At 40.5% G+C, this 26,715-nt stretch overlaps 1 protein-coding gene across 2 annotated transcripts in view; it reads left to right on the plus strand.

Moving 5' to 3' along the window:
- Nucleotides 1–26,715, plus strand: part of ARID5B (AT-rich interaction domain 5B) — a 188,401-nt gene that overhangs the window by 81,045 nt on the left and 80,641 nt on the right. For both annotated transcript variants that reach the window (XM_043926466.1, XM_043926467.1), the window contains one exon: nt 8,601–8,831. In XM_043926466.1, coding sequence (XP_043782401.1) covers nt 8,601–8,831 — 231 coding nt within the window. The remainder of the gene's footprint in view (nt 1–8,600; nt 8,832–26,715) is intronic.

Here is a 26,715-nt window from a genome sequence, read left to right on the forward strand (position 1 = left end):
TTCCCTGTCCATCACCAGCTTCCAGAGCTTACTCAAACTCATTTTCATCGAGTCGGTGTCGCCATTCAACCATCTCATCCTCTGTTGTCCCCTTCTCCTCCTGCCTTCAATCTTTCCCAGCATCAGGGTCTTTTCCAATGAGTCAGTTCTTCACATCAGGTCGCCAAAGTATTGGAGTTTCCGCTTCAGCGTCAGTCCTTCCAATGAATATTCAGGACTGATTTCCTTTAGGATTAGTGCTCCATACACAGGCTTTTCCCCTCAGATATAAACCATGTGGGAAATGATGAGATTTGGCCTGATCAGTGTTGACTACTTGTGAAATAATCATGTCCATGAAAGTCATGACAAATAGTGATTAGTCATTTTGTTAAGGCACAAATTCACATCTTTCATACTAAGAGACTAATGTGTGGAAGTTAAATCATTTAGCGATTGATCTGTCCAGCATCTCACTTTAGTTAGGTTTATTCGTAAGTTTGGGGGTTCAGGAGGGTCTCTCATATGTCCAAGGCTTACAAGGCAGCTGCAGTAATGGTATTATGGTTCTCACAATGACAGCAGACATAAACTAAAAACTGAAAAATAAAAGGTTGTGTAGCTATTTTTTTAAGAATAATTGTGCTAATGGTGGTCTGATTTCCCTCTCTTATAGCAACTTTGTCATGGTAACCAGAGGGGCTAACTGAATCTTAAAAGTAGCTTCCTGTAAACCAAGAAAGGGTTGATTTAAACTAAGTTCAAATCCAATATAATAGCCTTACTTGGGTCACTAGTAAATAAATAAATGCATAAATTAATCTCTGAGAAAACTTTTGGCACAATTTTAGAGTAGGAGAAATTTTGTCCAAGGTCTGGCTCTTATGTGGTCTCCTGGGCTCTTTATATTCTCTTCTTCAGACACTGAAACTCCCTAAGAATGAATAGTTGACTTGTAACTAAACGGTTAACCCTGTGACTGGGAGGCAGGTCAAGGCAGGTCAGGTCCCTTAGAATTACACCCCAGATGTGGTCACCACTTTTACCTACAGGTCTGTCTAGGCATGTGGTCTCACCGGTATATACACCTGCTGCATAATCCCTGTCTTGTGTGACCTTTAAATTTGTCTGAGATGAACCATGTGGGTATCGTATGCATAATTCTCAAGAAGAAATCTAAAGTGGCTTTTAAATGTGGCTTAGAATTCAGTGACTGCGTGGTGGATCTTGGTGGTGGAGGCTGGCTTTGCCTCCCAGTGGGTCCATTTGTTCCTCGAAATGATGGCCTGCTTGGTTTTAGTTTAGCTTTCTGTTGTTTTCTTTTTTGGGTGATGAAGTAATAGTAGGGCAAAAGCTGATATTAACATATTAACACATATTTTTATATTTGTGTGGCCATCCATTTGAAGTGGTTTGCTTTTGGAAACAGCTGGTTAAAACCCTGGGTTTTTGCATTTGAAATATTCTTTGTTCTGCTTGCAACCCTGAACTGGCATATTTTCCCACATTTTATTAAGTTCTAAAGTGATGTTTTTGTTGCCTATCCTGGGAAGATCTGTCTTTCCATTTATCAAAACAAATGGCAAGCTGGGGACCATTTAAAATAGTTTTTTTTTTTTTTCGTTAATAAAACCAATCTTCTTGTTCTGTTATGTTAAAAGGACATTATCTTTTTATTGTCAGTTCTGTTTGGCTGGGTCTGTTTTCTGTCTTAGCGATCTGAGGGCTGCCTCACTTGCTTACTGTGTAGAGAATTACAAAACCATTGAGGGTGGGGCAGCACCAGCTGACTTACAGTACAAACCATTTCTCAAAATAACCACAACAGTGCAATACTGATGTGCAATTTACGTCACAGTCTGTTTTTATGAAATAGTTTGTGGCATTTTCATTTCTATTCCGGATGGAATCTTGTTCTCTCTCCCTTTTAATCAGGCATTTAATTTATTTTTATTATTAATATTTTCCACTCCTTGTCTTGGCATGCCTCCAATTTAACAGCTTTGATGAGGAAAAAAAAGACCGATCTTTCCCCACCCCAACTCACTTCAACATCAGTTTAACTGTAACTGTATTTTCCCCTTTGATGTGCAGTAAGTTTGGGTACTAAGTTGACTGCTTTATGAGAGATGTAGGGACACATTACACATTTATACAGGTTGTAATCAGAAATTGATAAAGTTGACGTGCAGCTTTGAATTTTAAACACTTTGAACCAATTCAGGCTATTTAGTCGTAGGCACTGCTGCATTTTCCTTTTACAAATGTCTTTCTGTATAATGTCCTGTAATTAGAACAGGAAATCATTGAGTAACTGTAAGATGAATAAGAGCACTTAGACTGAAAGGAAAATTACCTTCCGAGAAATTATATGCCTTTTTTTTTTTTTTTTTGCTGCATGTTACAATGTGGGTAATGATAGTAACAGCTGTAGCTACTCTTATCTGTAGAATTTTCATGCTTAGGTTTTCTGGAATAAAAAAAATTTCATTTTCAGTAACAATCAAAAATGAATGGATGGAAAATAGGAAATGCCTAATTATGACAAATATTGTGTCACAACAGAGCAGCAATTAAGTGGAAACTTCAATATAATTGTCAATAGCAGTAAGAATTGGAACAGTGCCAGGTATATAAAGTTGATGCTTTGCTGTTGGTTGTTGCTAGGAGCACAGTGAAAAGTATAAAGCTTTGAGAAAGGAATGCCTAATGTAATAAAGTAACAGAAAGAAACATAAATCTTTGTAAGAGCCTCTCATATTGACATTTATTTTACTTAAATTGTCTGAAAACTAGACATCAAGTTTTATAACATGAGCAAATTCATATTTGCTTGGGGAACAAAAAAAAAGAACACTGTATATTATCCTTGAAGGACTGGGGACATTGTGTCTCAAACATAACCTTCATACATATTTGGAATCTTTTAAGTGAAAATCTTTAAATGTTTGTTTCTGTTGGCATCCAAATGCATTTGCCCTAATACGATTAAGAGAACTAAAGGGCAAAATACTTGGCAGATTTTTCACTTGAGGTAATTAGGTGCAGGAAGGAACATGCATACTTTTTCCACCAGGCTCTATAAAATCCTGGTGCGAGGGTTTTTTAAGCTTTTTTTTTTTTTTGCTTTTTAAGCTTACTGTGATGTTAGAAGTAGATTATAGTGGTTTTCAGTAAGCATACTAGTGTGATGTTTCCGAACAAGCCTTCTCTCCTCCCCCTAGAATGAAAAAGAAAGTTACATTTCTAAATTGTTGTGTAAGAGATAAAAGCAAATTTCTCCTCCGGAATTTATGTTTTCAGCCTTCTGTGCATTTGGCCACCATTATCTATTTTAAAAAATAGCATTATGGATATTTGAAAGTCAATGCTCCATTAATTCATTGTGTTTGCTATTTCATGCATCTCTCTTTTTACAAAGACGACTTGAGCAACTTGCTATTCAGAATGAATGCGGGCTCTTACCCTCTCCCCCCATCCTCTCCCCACCCCCAGCCCAATGCTGAGGATTAAAGCAATGGTATACAGTCACTGTTTGAAAAGCTTGGGTGGAGTCTCACATTGTAATTATAGTTTCTCAGTGGAATTCTGTTTTGGACTTTGAAAATATATAAATAAGTGAAAAATTGACATTGAGAGAGGTTAACAAAACGTGTAATTATGATATAAGCGCAGGATTAGAGTAATTTTGGTTGAGCATTACAAGCAGTGTACTTTTAGGTATTAACTTTTAATAGGCAAAGTTCTTTTCATTGAAGTTGAAATGAGGTTGAGTAATTTGGGGACTCATTCCCTTTGAATATTTCATTTTAAAATAGGCATACTCATAAGCATACTCACTTCACTTTTTTTTTTTTTTTTTTTGGTGGAGGGGGTACTTGAGGAATGGGATGACATTTTAATAGAATATCATAATTATGGTCTGAAATTTCAGCCTTTGGTACTATTAATTTATTGCTGGTCATTTTCTGTTGACAGAAATCAAATAATGTATATATAACCCAACCAACTGCAGCCAAATAGTGTGTGTTAGAGAAAGATTCCTTAGGGTAATACTTTGATTTCTTTCCCCATGTGGGTGTGGCTGAAAGATAATCTTTGTTCCAGGAACACTTTGTTTATCTTTTGCTAAACAAATGTGCAATTTATCCACTCTTTATTCATTCTTAGATTTATCTGCTAGACCTATTATGAACTGGAAAGGGGAAAATGTCCTACACAGCCTTATTGGCCTTATTGTCAGCTCTTATTGTCAGTTTCATGCGTAACTTTGTATAGGAATGTTTGTTTATGTGTGTATGAAATGCATAGGAGGTAGGAAGTAACTGAGGAATTTAAAAAAGAACTTTTGAAAGGATTGTTTGGCTTTATTTGTTTCTTAGCGTACTAGGGCAAAAATAAAATATGACAGCTGTTGAACAATTTACTTTTTTGTAGCTGTGTCAGGAAGAAGTTAATTTAAATGCGAAGGTTTAGGAGGAAGTTATAGGATCATAGAATTTTGGACTTGGAAAGCACTTCCAAACCCATAGTTTTATATTCCATAGTAAAGTGACCACACTTTGCCTTAAAAAAAAAAAAAAAAAAAATCATGTTTCTTCGGTTCAAGAAACTTCTGCCTAAACCACAAAGAAGAGACTGAGGGTGTCTTCACTCAATGAAACTTTGACCTAGATGAATTGTTGGTTCTTCCAGATCTCACCTCTACACTGGATCTTATCTTGACTCTCACCTAGAATGCTTGTTCACCTCTGCACAGGAGTCCTCAGGGTCTCATGGGCTTCCTCTGCTTTTTGTAAATATTAAAGGCAGTTCCTCTGGGAACATCTAATTGTAAGGTTGGAAATTTGCCTCTGCCCAAACAATGCTGAAATTCTGCTCCAAATAGATGGTTCTGTTCATATACAACAAAATTATAATGATTTTTTTTTTTTAATCGGTAAACACTGCCACATTAGACCGGGTCCCAGCTGTGCGCCTAACCTGTCAGCCAGGGGTAGGGATTCTAGGTTTGCACAACCTAAGAGTTGGCTTGATTTCCTATCACGTAGATAGAAAGTAGAAAGTTGATAAACATGAAGGTGTGTCAATATTGTTAAATTGTTGCAATGGGAATTGAGGTATTCCAAAATAAGAACACTGACTTAACCAGAGTAGAATTCTAACATAGAACAGGCTGAATTCCACAGTTGTGGATGAAACAGACATCTCTTATTTCATTTGATCAAAGACCACTATCCTCACTCCTAAATGTTGTAAATTAGTTAAATCCCTTTAACAACAAAGGAAAGATAATTTACTTCAGCCACACCCTTATTGGAAAAGAAATCAAGATATTACCCTAAGGATAATGTTATTATTATTAGTGACATTTTGTCATAATGAAAAGCTCATCAAGCTTGGAGTTAAAAAGTTGAGTTATAATCTCACCTCTATCACTTTCTAGTTCCTTGAGATCCTAGAGTAGTCACTGGAGAGTCTGATTCTGGACTTTCCCATCTCTAAGGATCTATTAACAAAGTGTCTTGGCACTAATAGGGTTGTTGTGAGAAACAACAAAAGATATGTTGTGTGAAAGCCCTTTGTACATTTTAATGTTTTATTATTAGCACCAGCCATCACAGTAATATTTTTGCTCTGCTTTCTAAGCAGGAAAGCAGTTCCTCGTATTTTTGTTTGAGTGCTTTTTTACATTCGCTGTCTTCTGTGATACCTGTAACAATGTTAGTAAAGTGTAAAAATGTTAGTAAAGTGGCAAGGAGAAGAGAATTTGGTCCCGTATTATTTCAGGTACAGTGGAGTTTTGAATAGAAACATATACTGGAAAATAGGAAAATATATGTGTGTGTGTATGTGTATATATATATATATGGAAAGAAAGATCAAAACCCAACTGAGTATATCATTGTAAGTCTATGGAAAAAAGCTAAACTCAAGTGGTGTTTTCACATTTTAATGTGCATGAACTATCTGGGAACTTGTCAAAGATAAAATAAATTCCTGGGACACTGCCTTAGAGATTCTGAATCAGAGGTTCTTAAGGTTCTCTGCCTTCCTGCATTCTCCTGTGTGATTCTGATAAGGGCAGTCCCAGAACATTCTTAGAGATACTGAGATCCAGATACAGAGATCCATACTTAGAGATCCAGAATGAATGGACATCGTTCATAGCATGTGTTTCCATGACTTGGGATCAGAGGAAATATGAGGTGGAGTCAAAAAAAAAAAAAAAAAAAAAGTCATTTCTAAGCACAGAACATAGCCAGGGATTGATTTTATCCAGAATAGGTAATTAAGAAGAACCTAGAGATGGTATCCTCATGGAGAATGAAGGAATAGGAAGGAAGTGAAGTGGTCCCAAGAGTCCAGGGGACATCATCTACTATAAAACCAACTCTGAAACATTCATTTTTTTTTTACCATTGTTCAACCTTAGAAGTATGACTTTCTCCATTTCAAGAATGTGTGAAAACACTAGTACAGCTCCCCCACACACACACACACACCACCCCTTCCATCGCAGAAGTGAAATCAACAGGCATTTTTATCGTATTTGCTGTGTACCAGAGATGGTATTAGGGGCTGAGCATGCTGAAATAAGTCCTGGGGGTTCGTGGTTATACCCCCTGATTATATATCATCATCTTGGATGATCTTGGACAAATCTTGGTCATCTTGGACAAATAGAGTGCAATAATGCAATTGACACATTAGAAGCTGCTTCTTCAAACAGTACTCAGACACTCTGCAATTCTGATGATGTTTTCATAAATATTCTCACTAAAACTTTTTTTCACTTTAACTCTGTAGAAAGCACAAATTTGAACTAGTGCCTTGGTCTACTGTAGAAATCTCAAGTTGGCATGCCTTGGGACATGTATCAGCATCTTTAAACTATTTTTCTTTGGGGACTTGCCTTCAGTGTAAACATATTTCCATTTAATTAAGTGCGCCAGCTGATGAAGTGGCTACCCACAAACCAGGCAGGAGTCTAAGCAACAGAAACTGTTAAAAGATGTCATCTTGAAATCAGCTAAACATCTCCATTCTGGAAGAAGCCTCCAGCCTGAGGAACTAAGTGAACATGATTAGAAATACATCTGGGTATTGGCCTCCTATCTGAAAAGGTCCCATGCACACCTTCCATTGGTACTGGTTATGTTCCATCATTATGTTCTGTCCTTCCTCATTCGTCTCCCACTGGTTGCCAGATGGCCACGATAATGTTGGTATCCTTAACAACTGTTTTGTGCAATTCCCTGCAGCATGGTAAAGGCTCGAAATATTGAGTGTTTTCCCTTTGGATAAGCAAGTGACATATCTGGGAATTGCTTGCAAACGCCCTGATGGTGTGGTTATAGAGAGTGATGGCAAACTGGGTCATGGCGCCCAAATTCAGCTTGACATTGTACAGGTGGCAGGATACCAAAAGGGAGGGGGTGGTTGCCATTTCTCCAGCTTAAGATAAAGAAGGATTAATCCATGCAGAATCTAGTTTTTGTAAATATGGTGACATGTAAATAAGCATCAAGATCGTTATAAGAGGGAACTTCATTAAAGTTGCTGAAATGTTCCCCTGAGTTAAGTTGGTTCTGATGGAGCTCTCACAAGGATGCTTGGGGAGTCCTCTCAGTGTGGTTCTCTGAATTGTGCCAAGTTACCAGATGGATCTGAGGAACATTAGAAGATAGGGGGTATGGGTCGGGGGGAGGGCGGAGAAGGTGGATGTATCAATCACACTGAGATAGATCACACTACAAAAAACAACCTCTAAATCAGACTCACTTGAAACAACAAGTGTTTGTGTTGTACATCCATTTAGGACCAACCAGGCGCTTTATTCCATGTTATCCTCACTCAAGACCAAAACTGGCTGAGTAGCCACTATTTGAACCATTACAGATGTCCAGAACAAAGGGAGGGAGACAGTATGTTTAGTTGCACTCTGGCTTTTAAAGGTGCCACCCACTTCTGCCATATTTCACTGGCCATAACCAGTCACATGGCCACTTGTCTTCAATGGTGGTCTTTCCACAGGACCATAATGGGAGCAAGATATATTCATTGAACAGCACTAACAATCAGCAGAGCAGGTGATGATGTTCTTGAGACCCATGGATGTCTCTCTTGGGCCAGATGGCCTTTAGACGGGCTTCAAGCACTGAAGATTATATAATCCAAAATAAAAGCAACACAGAACTGTGGAAATAGATACAAAGAGGCTCAACAAAATTCTGAATTTTCCTATTGATAAAATAATGATATTAATTATAAATAAAATATAATAATATATTTATGCACATCAGATTCTTTCAAGACAGTTTTCTAGTTCTGCTGCTTGCCAGTGACCTAAACATTGTTCAGTCTGTCTGTGGGGTTATGGATCCAACTCTTTCTTTCTTTATTGGTACCTGAGGCTTTTTCATGGAGCTGGATGAGTGATGGGGCTGAGAGGATGCTAGTATTAGCCAGACTGTGCTAAAGATGAATCAATACAAGAATCTTGCTGAAGACTATATTTTTAGTACAGAACCAGAGGTGAGCATTGAAATGATGCCATGGCTGCCACAGTTCTTTGTTGGAGGGAAGAAAGTAATGGAAATGTTTTCTCATTTGTCTAGGGGAGGATGAGGAAGAAACGAATGTGATCGTTCTCAGCTACCCTCAGTACTGCCGCTACCGCTCCATGCTGAAGCGCATCCAGGATAAGCCGTCTTCCATTCTCACGGACCAGTTTGCGTTAGCCCTGGGGGGCATCGCGGTGGTCAGCAAGAACCCTCAGATCCTGTACTGTCGGGACACCTTCGACCACCCGACTCTCATAGAAAACGAGAGCATATGCGATGAGTTTGGTGAGTCTTTTCATGATTTTTTTTTTCCTACATGAAACTTGTGCGTGTGTGGCTGGTTGTTTTCAGTGCTTGTTAGGAGCAGTGGTGGGGAACGGGGCTGACTTTCACAAGCCTGGTGTGGCACCCCCACCCCCCCTCTTCCCCCAGTGATTGCTGCAATAAGACGTCACCGCCTCCTTGGCAGCCTCTGTTTCCCAGGGCACAGGATTATTATTTAGAATTTGTTGTTCAAGACAGAGTCTGGAATTGCTTGGTCGACCTTGAAATTGGACTTTATAGGATAGGAGGCTTTTATGCTAGTCGTTTCTTAAAAGGCTTTGGCTCTTCAGATACTGATTGTTTTAAATTTAACTGATCACTCCCTTTTCCATGGTATGCATGCGTGCTGAGTCGTTTCACTCGTGTCCAGCTGTTTGTGACCCTATGGACCATAATCCTCCAGGTTCCTCTGTCCATGGGATTCTCCAGGCAAGAATACTGGAATGGGTTGCCAGGACCTCCTCCAGGAGATCTTTGTGACCCAGGGATCAAACCCACATCTCTTATGTCTCCTGCATTGGCAGGTGGGTTCTTTACCGCTAGTGCCACCATAAAGAACTATAAAAATACAGTAGTTTAAAAAGAATACACCATTTTAACCACTTCATTACTATAAGGTAGATAGATAGATATGTAATAGATCCCCATACCCCTGAATTTTGAATTGCTATGAGCTGTATGTGTAAAAATCACATCAGTTTCAAAGACTTGGTATGAATAAAAAATTGTAAACTAAATTAAAAAAAATACAAAGTTAACTCGGGTTAAATTTAGCTGCTGCTGCTGCTGCTAAGTCACTTCAGTCGTGTCCGACTCTGTGCGACCCCATGGACTGCAGCCTATCAGGCTCCTCATCCATGGGATTTTCCAGGCAGGAGTGCTGGAGTGGGTTGCCATTGCCGTCTCCAATTTAGCTGATAGAATTAAACTATTTAGGTCTTAGTTAAGAGGCTGAAAACATCAAGAAAACAATTGCCTTGGTTTTAATTCATTTCATTATTCCATAATACTGTATTTAGTTCCCTTCTTTAAGATCATATGCTGTTTAAATTTCTTGGATGTGTTCAAAATATCTGGAGAGTAAGAAATTACCAAATTTTAAGTTTTGCTTGACTCTTCATCTATTTTCTTACATGTATAAGTAGTATTGGAGAAAGAAATGGCAACCCACTCCAGTATTCTTGCCTGGAGAATCCCATGGACAGAGGAGCCTGGTAGGCTACAGTCCATGGGGTCTCAAAGAGTCAGACACGATAAAGAATGACTAACAATAACAATAATATCTTTATACACTGTACCCATCAAAGATGGATATGTGTACATGTATCTGTATCTGCATCTCTGTTTAGCTGACTGGTCATGAGTTCTCTGTAGACAGAAGGAAAGGAGGAGAAGATAGGACATCCTCAGTTGTGGAGACCTTGCATGATGCCGTGGAAGATTTGAGACAAGATAAAATCACATCTCTCAAATCTTTACTTTCTCATATCTCCCTTGAAGATATTGGATTATATCAGAAGTTCTCGATAGGCTGGGCAAGGATATCAGAATATTCTGGGGGTGCGTCGTCATAGTACACATGGCACCTGGAAGTTCCTATACTTACGGAGGCAAGAACGGCCCCCTCACCCTGTCCCTTCCCTGGGAATCACCACCATAGAGCAGGCAGGGTGATAATGGAGCCACGCTGACTCCTTCATTGGCACCTGGGTGCAGAAGTGGTAGAGACCTGTGGCCTAGAGAGCACAAGGTCCCTTTGAGCAGGAGCATTCCTTGATTCCGTTGGGTAATGTTTTTCCATGGATGCCTCATTTTGCGAATTACGCAGATTCAGATTATTCTTCTTAGTCATCACAGACCTCCACGTGGCTTGGGGAGTCCACAGTGATCTCTCTAGTCTGATTATACATGGCACCAGCAGCCCTGGAGCAGGGGCAGGTGGGATGTTGTAAGTAGGTGTGGTGGGCAGAGGAGGGTGAGGGTGACCAGATGGCCTATCTGGATCCAAGAAGGAGGGGAAGAAAGAGCAGAAGGGGACCTACGTTTATTAGACATGACTCTTCTGGGGTTTAGTTCAGTTCAGTCGCTCAATCGTGTCCAATTCTTTGTGACCCCATGAATCGCAGCACGCCAGGCCTCCTTTTCCGTCACCAACTCCCGGAGTTTACTCAAACCCATGTCCATCGAGTCAGTGATGCCATCCAGCCATCTCATTCTCTGTCGTCCCCTTCTCCTCCTGCCCCCAATCTGCCCCAGCATCAGGTCTTTCCCAATGAGTCAACTCTTCTCATGAGGTGGCCAAAGTACTGGAGTTTCAGCTTCAGCATCCGTCCTTCGAATGAACACCCAGGACTGATCTCCTTTAGGATGGACTGGTTGGATCTCCTTGCAGTCCAAGGGACTCTCAAGAGTCTTCTCCAACACCACAGCTCAAAAGCATCAATTGTTCGGCGCTCAGCTTTCTTCACAGTCCAACTCTCACATCCACACATGACCACTGGAAAAAACATAGCCTTGACTAGACAGACCTTTGTTGGCAAAGTAATGTCTCTGCTTTTTAATATGCTATCTAGGTTGGTCATAACTTTCCTTCCAAGGAGCAAGCATCTTTTAATTTCATGGCTGCAGTCACCATCTGCAGTGATTTTGGAGCCCAAAAAAATAAAGTCTGACTCTGTTTCCACTGTTTCCACATCTATTTGCCATGAAGTGATGGGACCAGATGCCATGATCTTAGTTTTCTGAATGTTGAGCTTTAAGCCAACTTTTTCACTCTCCTCTTTCACTTTCATCAAGAGGCTTTTTAGTTCCTCTTCACTTTCTGCCATAAGTGTGGTATCATCTGCATATCTGAGGTTATTGATATTTCTCCAGGCAGTCTTGATTCCAGCCTGTGCTTCCTCCGGCCCCGCGTTTCCATGATGTACTCTGCATATAAGTTAAACAAGCAGGGTGCAGACTGTCTTTCTCAGATGCCTTCTACAGCTCTGGCTTATCAGTCTGTAAGAGAGTAATAGTGTTTAAGCAACTTATTTTTTCCTTTTTCCAGGAAGATTTCTTTGTCATTCATAATACTGAAATAACCTTTTTTATTCAAGTAGTTGAATGTATCCAATACATTTAAAAAAAAAAAATACTCTTTCCAGATCAGCATTTATAAATCTTCCCTTTTCAATACTTTTTTGAGTTTTTCCTTTTCTAGCCCCTACTTGCAAACCCTCCGTCTTGCTTGCTACTCAAGACGTCTCTAAATTCTTGATGCAAAATAGAACTAAAAAAATGCTTTCCCTAATTTAAGTGTATTCAGAGTTAGAGTTTCACAATGTAATATAATGAAAAAATGTTTTAACCTTTTTGGCTAAATTAAGAGTTATTAGTCATTGAGTTTCAAAGCTGTTGCATCTAGAATTGGTAATAGAAGTTCCAATTTAACAGTGATCACAATGGTTGTTAAGAGTTACTAAATTAGTTTTAAATGTTCTCACAAACACAAGCATCTGACTTTTAAATATTTTCCTGAACTTTCGTCTGGTAATGCTGCTTTTTCTTCCCCAGTCTCTTAAAGTGGAAGCTTTCTTTTGGAATAAAGGTACCTTTGTTAAAGAGCTTCTAGATGACTAGTCTAAAAATTAGTATATTAGTATTTTTGTAGTTAAGTTTGTACTTCAAATATTTGGTACTTCTTATAGGATTTCATTTTAGTTTTAGTAAGAGAGCAACAACAACAAAAAAAACCCAAAAAACTTATTCTGACCTGATTCAAAAACCTTCACCAACATCCCTCCTTTACTTTCCACTTCTGGTCATACATGTTAATTTCCAGAGAAATTCCTTTTAAACCTCCAACCGGTGCTATTTGAAATCAGCATGGGTTAAAGGGTTTGTTAAAATGTGGGGTTGGGTTTCTCCAACCAACTAACAGTTGGTGGAAGAACATAAATTTAATTAGTGACTGGCATTAAACAAATGTTCCTAATATTAAACACTGCCAGATGACTGAAACACTTCTGTCAGATTACCGTGAGTGCCAGGGGGCCCACAGATGAATTTTCTACACAGTATATATTCTGTACCACACGTTTGGTGACTTCAGTAATTGGTCAAATGTAATTTAGGTAACAGTATGCCTAGGCTGTAAAAATCAAATTTTATTAGCCATATCACCAGGTGGATGAATGGTAGAGCTGATGGCAAAGAGTTTATAGCATTTAGCAGCTACACCTTTGACACATGAAATTCATAAATTGCCATAAAATACCTCCAAGGCCCTTCTCAAAAGGACAGTGTCTGCTTTCCTATGATTAAATAATGTTTATTTTATTAACTAATATAATTTTTGCTCTCTTCTATTAAATGGGATTACAAAGTGGGGGTGAGAGAGGGGTTTCAAAAGATAAATAAAAGGCAGTCCTCGCTCATTTTGAGGATTTAAAACCTAACTGTGGAAGACAGGATTAACACAACTGAAAGGTTAACTAATGTTACAGGAAAGTCAGGGACGAAGTATTGGATGAGTGTTGCAGAAAGCAAGTGCAGGAGGCATTTCACAGTGAGCTGGGGGCATGGAGGAGGTGGCCTGGCTGGAGAAGATAGTCGTCGTGGTGAAGGGTCGGGAAAAACCTCTGGAAAAGGCAGGGCTGGATCTGGTTTCTAAAAATAGAGAATAGTGGGGGAGGGATAACTTGGGAGATTGGGATGGGCATATACACTGATAACTAAAGAACCTGCTGTGTAGCCCAGGACACTCTCCTCAATACTCTGTAATGACTTATGTAGGAAAAGCCTCCAAAACAAGAGTAGATGTATGTATACGTATAACTAATTAACTGTGCTGTGCAGCTGACACTAACAGAAAAGTGTGAATCAACTAGACTCCAATAAAAACCTTTTTAAAATAAAATACAAATAGGGAGAGAGGGCATTAGAAAAGTTTTGGCAATGCCCAGATCATTTAAAATTCGCATTCCGACACCATTAGGAATGGCCGTCTTCACCCTAGGTCGGCTGTTGGGCTCTCTTAGATTTGTTTGCCCACAGTCCTCACTCTCCTGAGTCTGTGCCCTCCAGGTGGCCCAGTGCCCTCTCTGCCAGTAGGATGTGGATGTGAGTCAGAGGACCTGGGCTAGGACAAACCCAGTCCATGACTTTGCAAGGGAACTGGGCTTTCTTTCTTGAACAGGGTTGCCCCCTCATTTCTTCTGTGTGCCTTCCAGCTTTTTCACATTCCCCAGGTTCACCTCTGAAAATGGACTTTGCTCATGTGACAGCCTTGCCCAACTGGCTGGACACCTCTCCTCCCCTTCCACCGTCTCTATTGTCTTAATGTCGTCTGCTGAATAGCAGATTTAATTGAACAATAAAAGTAAGGCTTTTAAATCTACAATGAGTCCCTGTAAATAAATTCTCTGTGGAATTTTATGAAGCTGTTTAATGAAAAGTTTGATTAGAAACTATTAAAGAAAAATAGAATAGATGAAATTTTCATCATTTAGTCCCACGTTACAGTAGTGTCATTTTGATTTTTATTTACATTGAGATATTCAGAATAGAGTAAATATATCCTGGTTTTAATTAACTGTTCTCCTTACTTGGGAAAGGTTATTTTAGGCTTGAAGGGTTTTGATAGCATACCATCTGCTTTCTTCACTGTATTTTATTCAAGTCCCTTCTTTGCTCACAGTGTAGCACAATGTCTAAACCTATGACATAAGCATAAATTGAATCACATTAATGGCAGGTGATAGAAAAGCTTCAGCCTAGACATCCTGCCTGCATTCTTCCATCTTGTCAGTTACAATGCTCTTAAAGGCAATATGCTGTTTTCTTAGCAAAAGAGAACTGGCTATTTTTAAAGCTAAAGCAATGGACTCCACATGAAAACATTAAGAAAACTGGTTGTATTGCACATGCAATGAGGAAATGAGCTTATAATAACGATGAGGGGAAAGTGACATTACGAATGGCATTTTTTTCCCATAAAAATCTCTACATAAAATTTCTGGCCCCACTGTCCTGTTAGAATCTGCTAGCATAATGCATTCTCTGACAGCCCCCTCCCTTGCTTTTACCTCTTTTTATAATTTGATGATCCTTTGGTAAAGCACATACTCGCATTTATAGTGTTATTGTCTCCACTGTAGAGGAAACACACATGCAAACATATTGTCTGTTTTTCCTGTTAGAACAGTAAAATGTCCACCAGTTTGTACTGCACAGTGTTTACATTAATATCACGTAGATTGACTTCACATGTGTGAGCTGTTGACAGCCAAACCCAAACAGAGGCACCCGCAGCAGATAAATGGATAACTTTAAGGTATCGGCTCCTATCAGAGGTGTGAGGCAGACCCAACGTAAATGAGATGAAATCAGTTTTTAAAGGTGGGTGAAGCTAAATGGATTAAGACATGGTGGGTTAAAAAATAATAAAAGTATGGTTTATTTTTGGTTTGAGTTTTTAATTGCAGAGAGACAGAAGTAGTCATGCTTCTAAATTCTTTGGCAGATGGTGTGTGCCTGTGTGTGTGGGTGTCTTGACCAAGGAGTGGGGTGGGGTTAAAGGAAGGATGCGGTAAGTCACCTGAAAAGAACAGAGATGAAATGGACTGTCATCTTGGTGTTTGGTCCATGTATAGAGCACTGTGAGCTCTGACTTCAGGGAGAGGTTGGCTACATCAATATTAAGACGTATACTCTGCTGAGGGCCTGGAGGGCAACACGGTGTAGTAAAAAGAGTTTAGGATTATAGGTATGTAGCCCAGGTTAATCAAGGCCCAACCGTCTGGCTTGCTGTGCCTCTGGGCAGGTGATGTAAGGCCCCTCACTTGTCCCATCTATAAAATCCTGCAGTAACAACCCACTTGCTGGGCTCAGAAAAAGTTTGTATTCATTCATTTTTTGAAAAGACATTCTCTTGATAAATGAAGATTCACTACTGTTTCTATTAGAGTCTTAGGCCTTAGACAACTTGTACGTAGTCATCTAAACCCACCTTGCTCTTTGAATAATAAAGGAACCGTTTTCCTAAGGCTCGGGGGCTCATACTGGAACCTTAATGGAAAAGAAGTTTTCTACTTTTTACAGTATGTTTTAAAGACACTTTTCTGACTCTGCCGTGAATTTTTCTGTTTTCATGTTGGGTGAAATAATGACATTATAGACAAAAGAAGAAAAAGCAGAGGGAGGGAGGGAAACAGAAGAGGGGATAAAACCTTGACTTTCTATGAAAGAAAACTCAGGATGTATAAAATTATTTTGAAGCTTAAAGGATGAGCTGGACTCTGCCTCTTCCCCTCTAAACATCACATGTTTTGCTGGAAACGAAAGGAAAGGCAGTTGTTTTGTTAAGGATCATGGGAATTTGTAAGTGAGTAAACATTTTTTTCTTGCCAAAGTAGGTTTCATGGTCTCAGTGGATTTTGACGATCAAATGGCTTTGTTCCTGGTTCCTGTACACACTCAGGCTTCCCCCGCCTGCCTGCCTACAGTGCCCCCCGCCTCCCAAATGATAACAAGGCAGATGTTTCTGTTTAATTGAAGCCAAGTGGAAAAGGAGTTGTGCTTCTTACGTATTGCTATTTCTGCAGAAGACCTTTACCTTCAGAGTTCTCACTTGAAGGATTGCTTTGTCTTGGAAATTTTCTAGAGGTTCTGTTTATTGTTAGAGGGTGGTCTAACCGAGACCACTCTTGGTACCTGCTCTTTATTGCATGTAGTTTCTGAAGTAGGGACAGAGAGAATGATAAGTTCATTGTGCCAGATAGTAAACCAAACCCCAAGACAGCTGCTGGTCAAGTTGTGTGTAATATGCTCTAGTGTCCATGGAATGATTAGACTGTCCAGTCATTGGACAGCCAAGCTTTGGCTTCCAGGTCAGTAAGACACAAGAGGGCTGGAGAACAGGCCTCCTCAGGCACAGGCATTGGAAGCTGGGTGCCAACCCTTTTGGGGGGGGGGGGGTTAATAAAAAGAATTTTAATGTTGCTATTGTAAATTAATTTAAAGTTATGATGTATGGAATGGGTAGGATTAGTGGGTTTCTTTTCTATTTTTGAAACTTGAAAGGATATTTTAAAATAACTCTGGACTCCTTTTGTAGCTGAGTGGACTCGATGGGTTATTAAAAACTATTTGGACTCATGGGCTCAAGAAACTCTTGTCAGCCTAGAAGAAAGGATTTGTGTCTATATTGGCTAATATTTCATGTAGAATTTTGTAGATAAAAGCAAGAAAGTTATATTCCATTACATTAGCAAGATCAACATATTGCTCTCTGTTGTTGTTCAGTTGCCCAATCCTGTCTGACTCTTTGCGATCCCGTGGACTGCAGCATGCCAGGCTTCCCTGTCCTTCACCATCTTCCAGAGCTTGCTCCAACTCATGTCCATTGAGTCAATGATGCCATCCAACTGTCTCATCCTCTGTCATCCCCTTCTACTCCTGCCTTCAATCTTTCCCAACATCAGGGTCTTTTCTGACTACTTTCTAGGATGAAACAAATATTTTTACTAATTAAATTAAATTAATTAAATTAAAACACACTCTCTATGGGAAAGAGCTGGATCAATGAAAAATCACAGACCAAAAAATTCCTGGTTTGGGGTAGGGTTGGTAGAATGAGGTTCTGAATAAGTCTATATTCATTTGAGTTCTAAAATCCTCATGATAAATGAATATTCTCTGTAAACTCCTTTAGTCTGTCCTTTTGGGGAAACTGGATTGATTTAAGATCCTTGGACTGTAGGTCAGGCTGTCCAAGGCTGCTTAGGTCTCAGCATAGTGCCTGATACACAGTATGCACTTATCTGCTCATTCATTTCACCAATATCTACTCAATACCTACAGTACAAGTACTGATGTGGTCCTTGTGCACAAAGTTGTGAACAAGACAAGAAAATTCCCCATTCTTCAGGAGCTTACAGCATGGTATGTGGGAAGGGTATTGACAAAATGTGAGCTAGCCATGGACCATACATCCTAGGTATAGACCCTACCTCACAGGATTGTTGTGAAGATTAGATGAGTTAATGACCAAAAGCACTTAAATGGAACATGGCAAGTACTGCTTAAGTACTTATGTTACCAGAATCTTCTTGTACCCCTTGCTCTACCCAATACAACCATAACCACATATGGGGTCCACAGTGATTCCTCAAAAATCATGCACAAAATTGTTTCATACCTTTACAGACTGCTAGTGAAAATGAGGTATCATTTGCTACTCAAATTCATTCAACATACGTTCATTCCAGAAATACTTGTTTGTTTGTCCTTCTGCCTGGAATGTGTTTCCACAGATATCATGGGTCTGGCTTCTTTTCATCATTCCAGCCTCATCTCAAATGTCTCCTCCCCAGAGAAGTCTTCTCTGACCATCCACTTTCCACAGATCTGCTCTAACCCATCACCCAATGTATTCATTTCAGCACTTTCAGAAATGAACTCCTGTATTTGTCTCTTTACATGTTTTAGTCTGTCTCCCCACTCTCCACTCGTACTATATACAAGCTCTTTAAGAGCAAGAAACTCGTCTGTCTTTTCACAACAATGTGCCTGGAACTAGCACAATACTTGGCATATAGTAGGTGTGTAATCAATATTGATTAAGTGGGGACTTCCCTGGTGTTCCAGTGGTTAAGACTCCACACTTTCACTAAACGGGGGGGTGCTGGTTTGATCCCTGGTCAGGGACCTAAGATCCTGCATGCCATTCAGCATGACCAAAACATTAAAAAATTATATATATATACACACACACACATATATATATCAGAAAAGTATAGATGAGGTGAGGCCGTGAGCATATATATATATTCAACATATATATGTTGAATGGATACATGCATAATGTGCACCGGTATCATGGTTCTCTGCCAGTTCACAGATAAGAACACTTAAGCACAGCAATGTTACACAGCTAGCAAGTGGTAAGGGCTTCCCTGATGGTACAGTTAGAAGAATCTTCCTGCAAGTGGTAAACCAGGACTTGAACCTCGACAGTGTAACTCAATATCCGTGCTCTTAACCATTACACTAGCATGCTACTCACCTTGGTCCCTGCTCAGAAAGGTCTCTCAGATTTCCTGAGATCATTAGGCAGACAGGAACAGATAACTGAGCACCAGGTCTCTCCTGTAAATAGGATCTGTAGGATTTAAAGGGATTGGTATGTGTTGGAGTGGTTAAGAAAGGAATGATGATAAAGATTCGAAATCCCATTGGATTGGGATCAAGTCTGAAGGCAGCCAGTGTCTTCTCTTGTCTGTGTGACTTAACAGCAGTCTCTCTGTTGTGGCCCTTGCTGTCTTATGGTCTCTTTTCAGCATACCAGTCAGATTGATTACTTCTCTGCTCAAATCTTCCAGTGGCTTCCCACCTCATCAGAGAAGCAGATAATGAATACCGAGCCCCTCTAGAGCTGAAACTCTTTAGAAGTTGAAAGGGGCAGTAGCAAACTAATGCTGTGTTCTCCCACACGCTTTATAAGACATGGGGTTCTGATACTGACAGGACTTTCATTATACACCTCTCTGTCATTTTCTTCTTAGAATGCATTGGCTCTCCCAACTTGGCATCCTTTTTTTTTTTTTTTTTAATGAAAAAATTATAGGTCTAATTTCAAAAAAATGAAATGTATGCAAACTTTCCTGCTTCTGTCACTTCTTTATTCCTGTAGCACATAAATCATTTCCCTTTTTAAAATTAAATTTTGCTTGCCATGACTTGGTAATGGGTTTTCAAAGGAGGCAGAGTAGCCAAGCTGTTGGGTCAGGAGCCAGCTGTTCTGCCTGCTCAGGAAATCTTCTCACTGCTGGCTGCCGTGGGCCTTAATTCCATCATCTGGGCTTTATGCTCCCTTTGGAAGTTACCTAGGAATTCTCGCCCTTACTCTCGTCTCCGGACCGCCTTTATGGCTCTCCAGTCACCATCCTGGAGGACGAAAGAACCTGGGACTTGGGCAAAAGAAGATTGTGTGTTCTAAGGCTTCTTGGGTGCTTATCCATGCATTCATTGAGTACTGACTATTGAAAGCAGAACTTCAGATGTTGTTGGGATTTTGGCCTATCTTCTCAAGACCCTTAAAAATGAAGTTGATTGAGATAAAACCTAGAACAAGTGGTCACTGCCACTATTATCTGTGATCCTTTTAACAGCCCCACATTTGAGCCATGAGTGACCTTTGCTGCAGGGTCACCGTCCTAACATGCTGCCGATGCCCCAGTCAGTACTACCATCCCCCCTACGCCACCCCCACCCAGGCTGTTGACCCCCACGGACTCACTTTTCCTCCATGAAGTGAGACAAGCATGGCACTAAGGAGTCTAGAGTTATTTTTGACATTCAAAGGAGATGCTATCTGCCAAGCTTGGCAAGTGGGAAACCTTGCCCTCTCAGGATGCTGCCAGGCATCTGGAAAGGGCTGAGGAGGTCAAAGTCTAGGTGCCACTGGAATTGAAAGATGAATGAAAGAGGGCCTGGAGGTCAGGGGAGGACACTTAGAGGAAGTGGATCTTCAACTGGACGGTGACAGATTCAGAAAGGAGAACGTTATTTCAGGTGAGGACATGGAAAATACTCTGGACTTTGAAGCTCATAGAATGAGGGTTGGTGTTTTTTTTTTTTCCTTTGCTGTTTTTAGCTTTTAGCATAAACAAAATTCAGCCTCCATAAGCAAAACTCTTTTTTTTTTTTTTCCTCCTAGACGATGTCACTTTCCCCTGAGGGCACACATAGTTCTGGGTCCTACTCTCACGGGCCCCATTGTGATTAGGACCCAGAAGAAGTCTCTTGGAGTAAAAATCGTCTCTTATTAAATTGGAAATGTTCCCTTGGGTCCATAAGAAAGAAAGGAAGGGCTGCACCAACTGTGTGGCAAGGGGTAGAGGAGTGGGGAGCCAGGCGGCTGATTTTCTGGCTGTGTAAAGCGCTGCTTCTGGGCTGAACAAGCAGCTTCAGAATCATCATCTGGGACACTCTGCTTCTGTCCCTTCTGTGCTACTCAGTACTTTTCCAAAGTTATTCTTTCCTTCTGCTTGGTACTAAAGTTAACCGTGTCAACTGCATTTCTCTTCACTAGATTCTAAGCTCCTAAAGAGGTGAGAATCATGCCTTCCTCATGTTTGTATCAATATGTTTGTTGAAGGGCTTCCCTGGTGGCTCAGCAGTAAAGATCTATCTGCCTGCAATGCAGGAGACGCGAGTTCAATCCCTGGGTTGGGAAGATCGCCTGGAGGAGGGCATGGCAACCCACTCCAGTATTCTTGCCTGGAGAATCCCATGGACAGAGGAGCCTGGTGGACTACAGTTCATGGGGTCCCAAAGAGACATTACTAATGCAACTGAGCACACATGCATGCCTGTTTGTTGAGATGATATAAAAACTTCACCAGATTCCAGAGGGCTTCAAGTGTCCCTCATCTTACCACCTTCCTTAGAGTCAAGGATTTCTTGACCTCAGTCCTTTAATAGTAGCTCATTGCCCACTGATTTAATTCTCAAGGGAAACTGTCTAGTTCAAAGGAACTGGGTTTCTCTCAACATTTACTCACCTTTCCAAACTAGAGGAACAACCTTCATAAATTGGTCCACATCTTTGGTTGGTGATTGCTCATTTGTTATGATGCTTAACAGTCCCTGGAGTCTTCACAGCCTACAGGTTGCTCTTTCTGAGAAAGCTGAGAAGCATCCTTAAGTTAGAGCAAATGGTAGCCTGTCTCCAGGGTCAGTGCATCCACCCGTCCTACCTGTACCTGTAGATATCAGAATTCATTGTGGAAATCAAGGAACAGTGATGGGGCTACTAGCATACAGGACATTGACAGGTTCTATTGAAATGTGGCTTCTGTGGATCGGAAACATAATACAGATTACAGTTTAGCCCGGAATCATGTCAGAAAGTGTTGGGAAAGAAGAGGCTCAGCCAGTATAATGTTCACAATAAGGAAGATTGCTTGGCAGATGGCACTTAGGCACGAAGTATACTTTATGGATCACTGACTGGCTCTGTGTTATTGAGGATGAGGTCTTCTATCTCCCATAAGAGTTCTCTACAGAGGAGTCCGCATGAGGCAAGTTCACAACAGGCAGGGTTTAACAGATCACACTGTCTTCCTCACAGTTCCTCACAGGAGCATTTGGGTCTTTAAAATAAGAGATAAAATATTTTAACAAAGATATCATGCATACACGGTGCCAGAAACTACCCTCACAAGGCACTGACCCCTGTTCGGTCCCCAGCACATGCACTTTCAGAAAGAGGGAGAAGACTAGTAATCGTTGGTTCTTCTGAGGTTTGCTTTTATTGTAGTACAGTTGACAGGTCTTATGCTCCGGGAAGTGCATTCCGTCCCACAGTTCTTGAAAGAAAGGAAAGTGAAGTGTGCCAGGACTTGAACAAACAGGGAGTATTATAGACACCCCCCTTAAATGGACTTGCTGACACTGGATGCTAAGATCATCTGCCTGAGCTGAGGAGGTGGTCTCAGCACTGCCAGCCTGCTAACTGCTCATCCTACCCTCAGCCGTGTCGTTCACACCTCACAATGTCCTTCTCATGGAAGAGCTTTCCTCAGGCTTTTCAAAGACCTCCCAGTCTCTGATGCTTTACCTCAGAACGACTCTCTAAAACCAAGAGCAATGACTCTAAAACCAGGAGCACAGGGGTCGCTGACCACATCGGGCAGTTGAACTGTTTAGCCAGTGGCTAAACAGGAGTGCAGTAGTGGTGGGACCTCAGTAGGATGTGGGCCTCAGCTTCTCACACCGTGCCCTTAATGCTCTCCCCCAAAATGTGACCCAGTGCTAAGCGTATGGCATCACAGTTGCAGGATTATACGCAGCAAGCCCTAATTAACCAGAATTTTCAGTTAACCAGATGCTCCCCATCCCTCATCCCCTTTTTATGATATTTCAAGAAGGAAAAAAAAAAGAGTAAATAGTAAAAAACAGCTCATATGTTTTTCAAAATATTTTTCTCATTATGAAATTATTTCCATTATGGAAAGCACAAGTATAATAATAATAATAATTGCCACTCTTCTGTGAGCATGAACCATATGTCAGGCCTTATGCTAAGCCCCTTCCATACATTTTCTTAATCTTTATAGCACTCCTATAAGGAGGCTCGAATTAACCAGGGGACGAAACAGACGCTCAGAAAGTTTACAGCAAGGAAGCCACACAACTAGTAGGTGGTCAGACTGGATTCCAGGTCAGGTCTGCCTGGCTTCAAAGCTGCTATGCTTATCCACGCTTTGATATTGCCTCCCTGAATAGCACCAATAATCTCATCAGTGTTTATCTGTTTCTTTCCAGTCTTTCCAAAGCATTTTTTAGAGAGAATATTTTATATATGCAATTGTTATATCTTAAAATTTCAGTTATTATAAAATAAACCTTTTCTCATATTATTATAAACATTTTTATAGACACCATTTTAATGTTTGCATAATAGTACATAAAATGAATGTATCAGAGTTTACATACTCCCTTTCTGTAAGGAGTTTATATCATTTCCTCCAGGGTTTTGTTTGTCGCTTTAATGTATAATGTATAATTAACATTGTAATGAACATCTTTATATATAAAAACATCAGCATTTTGATGGTTTCTTTAGGATAAATTCCAGGAATCTCTTATTGCCAAAATTATTTTCCTTCTGAGCAGTAGTGGAGAGATCAGATAATCAGAGCCTGCTATGTGCTTAGTTTATAATCAGCTGTCTACAGAACCTTCCACAGCCATCACTGAAGATACTGAGAACCAGTGAGTGCTCAGAATGAAAACCCAGGGTTTCTGTATAGCTCTAAAGCACCACAGGAAAAAAAATTTCTTCAGTGACTACTGTGCTTGGGCAAGAAACTGAGCTTAAGCAGAGATTTTTCACCTCATTATCAAGTCTCCAGAAGAACTTACCAAAATTTTGATTTTTAGTCTCAGACCTCCTGAATTTGCATGTGGAATGTCCTGTTACCAATTATTTTAATTACACTTCCACACGTAAGATTGAGGGTCAGAGACTGCCTAAAGTTGGAGTCCTTGGTAATGGTAGTGGAGGATGGAAGTTGACAGCCTATTACTGCCAGCTCTTCCTTCCTTGTTAGCTTCTGTCCAGGCCTGATGGAGGAACCTGGGGCTGAAATTGGTGCCAGCTTGAGTGGTAGAGTGTGGCAAGAAGCAGCAGTAGAAGGTAGGGTCTATTCCTTAGGCAGGTGTGCATGTATATATGCTCAGTTGCGCAGTCATGTCTGAGTCTGAGACTCCATGGACTACATCCTGCCAGACTCCTCTGTCCATGGGATTTCTCAGGCAAGAATACTGGAGTGAGCTGCCATTCCCTCCTCCGGGGGATCTTCCCAACACAGGGATCGAACGTGTGTCTCTTGCATCTCCTGCATTGACAGGTGAATTCTTTACCACTGAGCCACCTGGGAAGCTCCCTCCTTAGGCAGGTGGCTCAGTTAAGACCTTGCCTTAATTGTAAAAGTACAGAGCCAGGATTTTCGAGGGATACATGCTAGTGTATTAATTCCCAAGAAACTAAGGCAAAACACAATGTACTAGAGAGGATGTTTGGCTGGAAGTCAAGAGACCTGGGTTCAGATCTAATCCTCATACTAAACAGGGAGCTTTGGCAACTCAGTTGACTCCTTGTTTCCGTGTCTTACATGTGAAATGGAACTTTGGACAGGATTTGTGAACTTTTGGGGATTTTGGCCCCTTTTGAGAATCTGATGAAACTAGGAGTCTTCTTTTGATAAAAATGTGCATGCAAATATCATGATGATGATGGTTCTGAACAATATTATTAGCAAAAATGAACATATCAAGCAAATGTAGAAAATTTTGCATATATTTTTCAGGATTCACAGACAACGTGAAACCTTGGGTTAAGAACCCTAAGGCTGCATGATCTTTAAGATCCCCTTTTGTCCTCACATTCTTGCATTCTATCAGTGAAATAATGATTTATAATAATTCTCTGTAAACTCATTTCTCTCAGCAACTCATTTCCTGAGAATTCCAGTTAAGATATATATAATAGCAGGAGCTCATAAGCTTTTATTGTATTGAGAGAGTACTGTGTTGTCAGGCAGTTTTAGGTCCCTAAATATAGTTTGTGTCCCTGAGTGATAATCCATGTAATGAGTCGTGTGAAAGGCTTGGTGAAGCCAACTTTACCATTTATAACACTTAATCCCAGCATTATCTCCTTAAATTCTTGCAACCATGCTTGGAGGCAGGTGTTGTTATCCCTGTTTTGCAGATGAGAAAAGTGAGGCTCAGCTGTTGAAGGAAGTCATCTGCCAGAGCTCCTCCAGGGATGGAGATGGGATTTGAACCCAGCTCCGTGGACTGTACAGTGGGTGCTCTTACAGTGCCTGCTGCTCTTGTTAGTAAACTGCTGACTCCTCTGATTCACTTCAATAATAATTACAGAACCAACTCGTGTGCAAAATTTTTGACATAAAGGACAAAAACAGTGTTCCCACGGGGGTTAGCCAACCACATTTTCCACATTCACCTGCACATCCCACCCTGCTTCCCCACCCTGGACAATGTCCACTTGGTGACTCACGTGAGTTTAGACGTGGTCAGTGGCCTCAGCCTTGTCTGGCCTGTGCTGATATCCTGCTCCAGGTGAGTTGTTAGAAGTTAGGAAGAAGTTAGAAGTTAGGAAGACTTTGTGCAGACTGTGATGAGTTTGTGCCTTCAGTAGGAATAGCATCAGGCCTGATGTTCTATTCATGTGCCCCACTGGGCCCATTCTCATCAGGTGCTGTTGACAATCTAGTTTGCATAGGGTGTCCCATGCCCATGGCCGCATCTGGCCTTTTGCTGTGCTACAGTGTTTGGTTGGGACACCGCCACACCGCTCTCACGCGCTTACGTCTTATCTGTGGCTGTTTTGGTGCTGCCGCGGTGGAGTTGAGCAGGCCCTACAGAGCTGAAAATATTTATGCTCTGACCCTTAAGAGAAGAATCCTCTGACCCCTGATACAGACCAAACAACCTGGGACTGTAGTTCATCAAATCTAAGACAATATGTTTGTAATACAGATTATTTTTATGTGTACCGCTTGGAATTAAAACAGCATAATTGTGAGACACCGTTTACTGGGAGACCACCAATTCTTGGAAAAACTGAAATCTGAAAAGAATTGTGCATCTTACAATCAAAATTTCGTACTTTTCAGAGAGATGTTTTAGAGATTTTTTTTTTATGTAAATATGAATTGTCTTAAAGACTATTTTCGTTTGCCCATAAATCAACCAGTCTGTTGACTCCTTGTGAAACCTATAGTAACAGACCATGTCATGGGGCCCAGTGAATTAGAAAAGTGCTGACTTTTTGGCATCTGTCTTCCCAAAGACTGCTGCTATTAATGAGTAGAAGAAATATTTTGGCATTGTTCTCCGATACTATTTTCAACTGTTAGTATAAATATTTAGGGTGTTTCAGTACAGTGGCTTATGTGGCAGTAAAATTGTTAGTTCTTTTCTCTTAGGGTTGGTATATTTGAAGAGCATGGCTGTTCTTAAACCATGTTATGAGGCTATGTACAAAAGGCTTTGTAATAGTTTGGAATGGAAAACTTCTCAGATGCTGCCTATGGTCAGATTCTTACCAGTCTGAAAAATATGCTAATTACATACAAGGCTCTGAGCAAGGAGAGGGAACTCAGTATTCCAATTTTAAACTTCCTCAGAACAAAAACAGGACACCACTTAAGGGGGAGGTAGTGATGAATGCACAGATAGCCTATGCCTCGTTATGTGTACACACATCCACCGTTATGCTTATACACACTTGCACACTCACATAAAATGTCCAGAGAGCATCTGT

Source organism: Cervus elaphus, chromosome 15 (assembly GCF_910594005.1).
Source record: "Cervus elaphus chromosome 15, mCerEla1.1, whole genome shotgun sequence".
NCBI lineage: Eukaryota > Metazoa > Chordata > Mammalia > Artiodactyla > Cervidae > Cervus > Cervus elaphus.